Source organism: Rhinopithecus bieti, unplaced genomic scaffold, assembly GCF_001698545.2.
Source record: "Rhinopithecus bieti isolate Rb0 unplaced genomic scaffold, ASM169854v2 scaffold_15676, whole genome shotgun sequence".
Taxonomy (NCBI): Eukaryota; Metazoa; Chordata; class Mammalia; order Primates; family Cercopithecidae; genus Rhinopithecus; species Rhinopithecus bieti.
The window spans coordinates 2,528,844-2,537,484 of NW_016809194.1; the positions used below are offsets into that span (position 1 = coordinate 2,528,844).

The 8,641-nt window shown below is 36.1% G+C and overlaps 1 protein-coding gene across 1 annotated transcript in view; it reads left to right on the forward strand.

Moving 5' to 3' along the window:
- Nucleotides 1–8,641, forward strand: part of XPR1 (xenotropic and polytropic retrovirus receptor 1) — a 262,511-nt gene that overhangs the window by 244,385 nt on the left and 9,485 nt on the right. Inside the window, 3 exon segments of the mRNA XM_017888797.1 lie at nt 1,342–1,508; nt 5,058–5,197; nt 7,522–7,743. Coding sequence (XP_017744286.1) covers nt 1,342–1,508; nt 5,058–5,197; nt 7,522–7,743 — 529 coding nt within the window.

Below are 8,641 nucleotides of genomic sequence, written 5' to 3' on the forward strand. Positions count from 1 at the left end.
CCCCCGCCCACCCTCGCCTTCTCATTATCTACCTTCTCAGTATCTTCCTTCAGCCTTGAATGACCTCACCTTATCTGCCTGAGTTTTGCAATACTATTTATTTATCCTTCTAGAAATAACTCAAATGCTGCTTTCTTTTACTTGCTACTGTTGGAAACATTCCCATTCACCTTGGTGCTCTCATAGCCCTTTGTTTATATTTCATTTTGAGCTCAAATTTATCAATAACGAATGTCTGATTCACTCTCTAGATTATAAACTTCTAAGGGGTGCCTTTAAATCCTACTGTACTTAACATATTAATATAACCTAAAAGTGGTTAATAAACACTTGCTTATTTTAACAGAAAAAAATTATGAAGTATGCATGGTATATCCTTTGCTTTCTATATCTTTGAGAAACTGACCAAAATTTAAACTTTTTTGAATTAGATTTGTATGCCTTTTTTTCCTCGTGATGCAGAACCATATTAGTAGTTATATACCTATCGCACACCTAGAGACATTCCACAATGACTCTAGAGCTGACCAAAGAAGAATTTCATTAGTGTATGAAGCCGAAATGATTAAATAGTATAAGATAGTGTATGAAGCAGAAATGATTAAATTGTATAACTACATTTGTGAATCATTATTCTCATTTAGTGTGCCTTATAGTATTTTCAGCATAAAGCCAAAAGTTACTTTATAATGTTCCCAGCAAATTAGGCCTTTGTATCAATAAACACCCTCTAAGAAAGGCTAAAATACCATACTTTGCTTTGTGACTTGAGAGAAATTTGCTTTCATGCATATCATTAAGGGTAAAATCATCAATCTGTTGTTTTCAGGCATTTTATCTAGACTTAGAATTATCTGGTTGCCATCACGATAAGTATGGACAACATCTAAGTGTATGAAGGAAGTGTTCTAAAGTAAAAACAATCCAAGAATTTCTTGAAGCAAATGCAGCACACTCCTTGTTAGTAGTGGTTCGGGAATCTTTTTCATATTTTACACTAGGCTGCCACCTGATGGCAAAAGTTAAAATTGCATCTTCTGTAACATTCGACACCTTCATTGCAATTAGACAGATTTTTACGTATTCAGCATAAAGCCTCCAAAACTTTTATACATTTGTGCAAGTGTTATGTATTCAGCAAATGTTTGATGATTGCTTTGGACCTCAGGGAAATCATATTTATTGTTTAACCTTTGTTAGACAATGATCTTCCTACGATTTGTTTAAAGCTTTGCTTTCTTATGGAGCTATTTTAAGAATCTGTTTTAATTAGTGTTATTTAATGAAAACTTTTACTTAAATGTAAATTTTCTCATTTCTCTTTCCCTTTTCTTTCTTCAGAACGAGGTCACTCGGACACCATGGTGTTCTTTTACCTGTGGATTGTCTTTTATATCATCAGTTCCTGCTATACCCTCATCTGGGATCTCAAGATGGACTGGGGTCTCTTTGATAAGAATGCTGGAGAGAACACTTTCCTCCGGGAAGAGATTGTATACCCCCAGAAAGTATGTATAAAGAGTGTGTTTGTTTAAAAGAACAAACAAACTTAGGTATACCACTAGCTAATCCTGTTGCAGTACAGACCCAACCTCTAATTTTATTACTGTAATATAATTAGAAAAGAATTAACAAAATACTAATTCATTCAGCCAACAAAATATATTAGATGTTTACTATATGCTAGGTACTATAGGAAATAAAAACAAAGTAAAATTCTTGTTCTCAAGGAAAGCCATAAACTATGTTCAGATAAGTAAACAAATTGCAATACAATGTGATAAAGAGTGGAATAGAATAATAAATAACTTACTGTAGTTTATGATTTGTTTTTGAACATGGAATGCCCTCAGTCTGAAACACTCTGTCTCTCTTGTCTGCTTTGTAAACACCTGTTCCTCCTTTTTAAAAGTCAGTTTCAGTGTTACTTTCTCCAAGAAGCCTTTCTTTATTTTTCCTAGCATAGTCAGCTATTCGTCTTAATCTTTTTTTACCCTATATAAACTACCATTATAGCAGTTATCACACTGTGTTATAATAATGTGTTTAGGTGTCCATATTCTTAACTTCCCAGCATAGTTCCTGGTATATAGTAGACTTAATGTTTCTGGAATGAATGAATAAATACTTGACTAAATGAAAAATGTTATGAAAAGACAAAGGAGAAGGAGTGCCTGACTCTGCTTGATTGCATCAAGAAGACTTTTCCTTTCATTTGTTTCATCTAATATTTGTTAAAATCAAGTGCCATTTCAATCAGAAAATATAGATAATTCTTTAGGAATTATCTTAGGATTTTATCTATGTATTAATAAAAGACAAGAGGGGCTGAATTAAAAAATCAAAATATATTTACTCAGATATTTTAGTAAAGGATAAATATCATGATTAGACCTTTAAAGAAATTAAACAGTGAACAGTGAATTCTAATCCCAGCTCTTTCACTAACTAGCTGTATGATTTTTGCAACCAGACTATAGTGGATTCTTGTTTATAAGGGTAAGTATGTTAAACTAGATTATCTCTTGATCTTTTCCCAATTTAAAATTCTGTGATGGAGAGGGAAGTGTAGATTAGGTCACTAACATTTTATACTCTTACCAGCATGTCACCAGTACCTTAAAATTGTATTTGGAAAAGTGTATGGATACGTAATATTCAATTAGTAAGTAGGGAAAGCATTTTCAGGTGTGAGGAATAGTGAATTCAAAGAATGATACGTAGAGTAACTTCAGATGAACATATAAGGGGGAAAAGGGGAAATTGTTGACAGTGATCTTTTTTACCTAAACTATAGCAATACCCCAGATGTGAAAAATTAGAATATATGACCAAGATATTAGACATATTTTTATAAATCTAATTTGAAAAGAAAATTAATAATCAGAGAGTAGATATGAGCTCAGTTAAAGATGGCCCTTTTGTGCTCAGCAAATAAGTGTGTTTTATTTCTGTTTATATTGTTCTTGCTCTCTGAGAGCTATAAAACATTTGTTTTTTGTTTTTTGTTTTGAGTCAGAGTCTCGCTCTGTCGCCCAGGCTAGAGTGCAGTGGTGCAATCTCAGCTCACTGCCAGCTCCGCCTCCCAGGTTCACGCCATTCTCCTGCCTCAGCCTCCCGAGTTGCTGGGACTACAGGTGCCCGCCACCACACCCGGCTAATTTTTTGTATTTTTAGTAGAGACGGGGTTTCACCATGTTAGCCAGGATGGTCTCGATCCCCTGACCTCGTGATCCGCCCGCCTCGGCCTCCCAAAACATTTGTTTCTTATTATGATAATTGCTTAGATAAATTGTTTATATCTTTATATAAATGTTAATCCATTCCCCCTTTTAAATAGTTCTAACATAGTGATTTCTAGGTAATAAAATTAGTGAATAGAATTTTTCCCTCAGTTTCTTTGTTGTTACATATTTTCATGACTCTAAAAAACAAAATACTTTCCTACATTATAATTTACAAACTTATAAGAAAGATATTCTGCTGGATCACCACATTCCTTTAATTTAAAAAATACTGGCCAGACATGGTGGCTCATACCTATAATCCCAGCACTTTGGGAAGCCAGGACAGGAGAACTGCTTGAGTTCCAGACCAGCCTAGGCATCATAGTGTGAGACCCTGACTCTACTAAAAAATAAAATAAAATAAAAATAACTGGATGTGGTGGCACACGCCTCTAGCCCCAGCTACTCGGGATGCTGAGGCAGGAGGATCACTTGAGCCCAGGAGTTCAAGACTGCAGTGAGCTATGTTCATGCCACTGTACTCCAGCCTGGGTGATGGAGCAAGACCCTGTCTTAAAAAAACTAAAACAAAAAACAAACAAAAGGCAAATACTTGAAATAAAATTAATCTAGCTTGAAAAGTGTGGAATCCAGTGGAGCTTCATTAAAAATTTAGAACACAGGTATATGAACCTTAAAATCAGTTCTTATGAATGCATAATATTAAGCACCATACCCCAGGTCCAGGAACAATTTTTGTTATCTTTATATTCAAACTTAACTTTTCTGTGTCTCTTGACCTCAAGATAAGTGTATTCCTCCCAAAAGACTTCCACATTTTTGGTGACATCAGCTCCCACATTGGTCAGTGGTGAATAGCTTAAGACTGACTCTGAAAGGCACATGAAATTGCAGTTCTTCAATTAAGCCTAATAATAAAGTGAATGTGGATTTACCCAAAAATTGCATTGTCACTATATTGTGAGGATGGGAGAGGGAATAGTGAGCCATGTGAATGTGTTAAAATCCTCATAATCTCATTAAATTTTTTAAGTAAAATAAATATTATGGCTTAATACATAGTAGTTTCCCTTCCCAAAAATTTCACATTCTTTAAATACATATATTTAAAGAGCTAATTTCCTTGAGATTAATAATGAGCAGATCTGTGAATTATATAGTTCTGGTCTATTGGCAATTCGTGTACTTAAGATTTTTGTGTAGCTAAAACTGGACTGGACTCCTAAATCCTGGGTGCCAGTACCTGCAAGTATTACTTGAGCACCGTCTTCCCCATGTAAAAATAGAACATTTCTTAAATTTGACCATGGTTGTGAAATCCAAGCTTAATTTCATTCACATCAAAAAGCAAGACAAAACTTTCTTCAAATACAGGGTAAGGCAAATGGAGAATAAAAGTACAAATAACACAGTGAATAAATCTGCTAATCTTTTCTGATATTAGCTATTAAGTCTACTGTACCTGTTAGAATGTAATCTCAATTGATCAAGGATCTTAACCAGCTTATATTTCTGGGCCCTAGAAGAAAGCCTGGTATACAGTATGGCAGTGAAATATATTTGTTAATGATTACTGAAATTCAGTAATACTTCATATTGCATATTATACCATTTAAGAAAAAACTAAATTGGTAGAAATAATTCTAAAATATAATGTGTACTTTCCTGCAAAATAAAATGCAGCTTTCCTCTTGAACCTGTGCTTATTCGTAGGACATGTGTGAGTCTTGTTGGTAGGACACGTGCTCATTGGTATGCCTGTTTATGAGAAATGTGATGGGAAACATACTCAGTTTGTTTATTTCTCAGGCCTACTACTACTGTGCCATAATAGAGGATGTGATTCTGCGCTTTGCTTGGACTATCCAAATCTCGATTACCTCTACAACTTTGTTGCCTCATTCTGGGGACATAATTGCTACTGTCTTTGCCCCCCTTGAGGTTTTCCGGTAAGCAAACTACTGAAAAGTTTATTAAAGATTCTTTTTAACCTAAAAGACACCCAATACTTACAAATTAGAATTTATTATAACTTGTACTTGAAAATCTTAAATTTTCCAACTTTTCTCAAATTTCTCATCAGCCTTGGAAAAACCATGTTGGCCAGGCTGATCTCAAACTCTTGACCTCAGTTGATCCGCCCACCTCAGCCTCCCAAATAAGATGATATAAAGATATTTTCAGACAGGTGTATACCATTCCTCTGAGTCAGGATGGACAAATACTGCCTGTTAAAATAAGATAGAAGCTGGAAACCGAAAGATAAACCAATACTCCTTCCCTTCCTTCCCTTCCTGAATGCCTCGGCCTGGCGCCTGAACTCCCCATCGCTGCTGCCACCTCCCTACCCACTTCTTTCTCTTTCATGGGTGCTACTTCATCAATTTTTTAAAAGAAATTCTAGCAAAAAAAGAAAATACCTCATGACTATTGTATTTCTTTTTTAAAAATCATTTGCTTACTAATTAAATCAAATGTTCTATCCCATTTAAAACAAACCAAAAAACCCATCTTTAGATCAGCTTTCTCCCTCCAACTGTTGCCGATCTTTCTGCTGTCCTTTATAGCAAAACTCTTCAAGAGACGTCTGCACTTGCTGTCTCCATTCTCACTTCTCTCCCATTCTCTTTTTCATTCAAATATGTATTCCCAATACTCAAACTAAACCACTTTTGTTAATAATCTATAATAATAATATTATAGTGCCTACTATGTAGCTGACAGCATTCTAAGCCTTTTACCTTTATTAAATCCTCACAGCAATCTTAGGAAGTAGGTACTGTTATCATGTCTTTTACTGATGACACCAAAGCATAGGTTAAGTAACTAATCCAAGGTCATTACAGCTAGCAAATGGTAAAGCCATAATTTGAATCTAGACAGTCACCCAGAGCCTATGCTATTAGATCCATACTCCCCATTTTGCTAAATCCCCTGGTCAGTTCTCTGTACTTCTCTTACTTTACTTCCCAGCAAAGCACTTTCTTCTCTTGACTTCTCAGAAACTACAGTTTCCTGTCTCACTAGCTATTCCTTGTGCACTCCTTTACTGGTTCTTCCTCCTCCTCCCAAACTTTTAAGTGTTAGAGTGTTCCAGGATTTAATCTTCTGCGCTCTTCTCTCCTTTAGTTGTATTATTCCTAAACCTATTATTTGAAGTGCTGTCTTTATGCTATCTCTAGCCATAAACTTTCCTTTGAACTGCAGACTCTCGTCCACCTCTCCACTGAATTGTCCCATATTTGATGAGTAACTCTAACTTAGCATCTCTGATCTTAGTAAATGTGTCACCTTTCACTTAGACCGAAAACCCTAAGACCACTCACATCCCATGTCAGTAAGTTCTGTCAGCTCCATCTTTATAAATAAATCCTTTGTCTGTCTGCTTCTCATCACTTCTGTTATTACCACCTTTAAGTCACCATCATCTCTTTTCTGGACTGCTGCAACAGCCCTTCTAATTGGTCTTTCTTCAGCTGTTCTTGTCTCCCTTTGATCTCTTCACCATTCAGCAGGACCTTTTTCAAACAAATCACTTTATTCTCCTGTTGTTCTCTCATTGTTCTCCATTAGACCTAAAATTTAAACTATGGTTTATAAGGCCCTCTGTGGATGGACCCTCTTCCGCCCCTCCATCATTATCTCCTGCTATTTTAACCTCACTTATTCTTAGCCCCACTGACCTTGCTGTTTCCAACTTGCCTTTTTATACTTGCCATTTTCCTCTGCCTGGGAGGCTTTCCTCCAGGATTTTTACATGACTTGCTTCTTTGTATCATTCAGGTTTTCAATAGCTGCCATGTCTTCAAAGAAGCTTTCCTTAACCAGTCTTAATGACGGCATACTCTATTCCCTTGTCCTGCTTTATTTTCTTCACAGTACTTATCATTAGCCGATTGATTGTTTACTTGCTCATTGTCTGTCTCCACCACTAGAAATTACACCCCCTAAGGACAAAAAGGCTTTGTGTCATTCTGTGCCTTTACTGCCTTATGGTAGACATTCAGTAACTATTTGTCAAATAAGTTGAAAGAATGAGCACTCTAAAACTGCATTCCATGAGTCCCTTCCTTTTTCGTAGTCTAGTCTTGTTCCCCTTACCCGTCCCCCACCCCCAACCTCCCCGCAACACCATCTTTCCCTATTTTAATATTCAGGCCCTTAATTCTGTGTTTTTGTTTCATGAGTGGAAACTTGATACCCTGGGAGGTTTACAAGTAGCAGAAGTATCTTACAATTTCATAAGTACTTTGATCTACCCCATTTTGCTAAGGCGATTTGTGTGGAACTTCTTCCGCCTGGAGAATGAACATCTGAATAACTGTGGTGAATTCCGTGCTGTGCGGGACATCTCTGTGGCCCCCCTGAACGCAGATGATCAGACTCTCCTAGAACAGATGATGGACCAGGATGATGGGGTACGAAACCGCCAGAAGAATCGGTCATGGAAGTACAACCAGAGCATATCCCTGCGCCGGCCTCGCCTCGCTTCTCAGTATGTATGGCTTCTACTTCTGTGAGGCATAGTTCCTTTGGGTTTTAGCATTGAGTAACATGTAAGCTACGAAGCTATCAGGTTGAACCAAATGAAATTGCCAATACTCAGCCATTTTTCACCTACAAAAAAAAACAGTAACAAGCAGCAATTCCATATGATACAACCTATAGACTGTCTAAATGAGCATATAGAGTAAATGTCATCAATGCATAACCTAGTAATTTGGCATTAAAGATCCACTGTCTGGAGGAAAAGGTTGTTGGAGAGTGATTTATTAATACTTGACTCTTCTGTATGTTTTGTATACAAATGATTTTTATGTTATAAACTTTAGGAATCCTGCCATCTATGCCTTGACCAAATTACTTAATTTCTGTTTTCTGCCCCTCATCTGTAAACTGGAATTAATATGGTTCTTCCTCATAGGGCAGTTAAGTGGATTACATTGATTATTACATAGAACTTGGACCAGTTCCCTCACAGAAAGAGCCTACTAAATATAAACTATTATTATTTGTATCTTCTTATTAAATACCTACAGCAATATTTTTATCAGTCATTGACTACATATGTTGCTAAAAGTTACCATAAATGTACAGTATATGGTGACTGCATTCAAAATTTAGAGACAATAGATAGCACAGTAGATTGGAATGAAGGAGACTTAGGTTGAGGATGCACAGTTTTCTAAAGGATAAGGGAATGAATAGACTAGAGACACAGTAAAGAACATAAAGGTAGAAATGAAGTGCAGAAAGAACAACCATGTGACTAGAATTATAGTAAGAATAATTTTTCTGAATAGATGAAGTATGATTGTAAAAGGCTGAAAATGCAAACTTCATCCTGTAGGCAGGAATGAGTCACAGAGAATTTTTTTTTTTTTTTTTTTTTT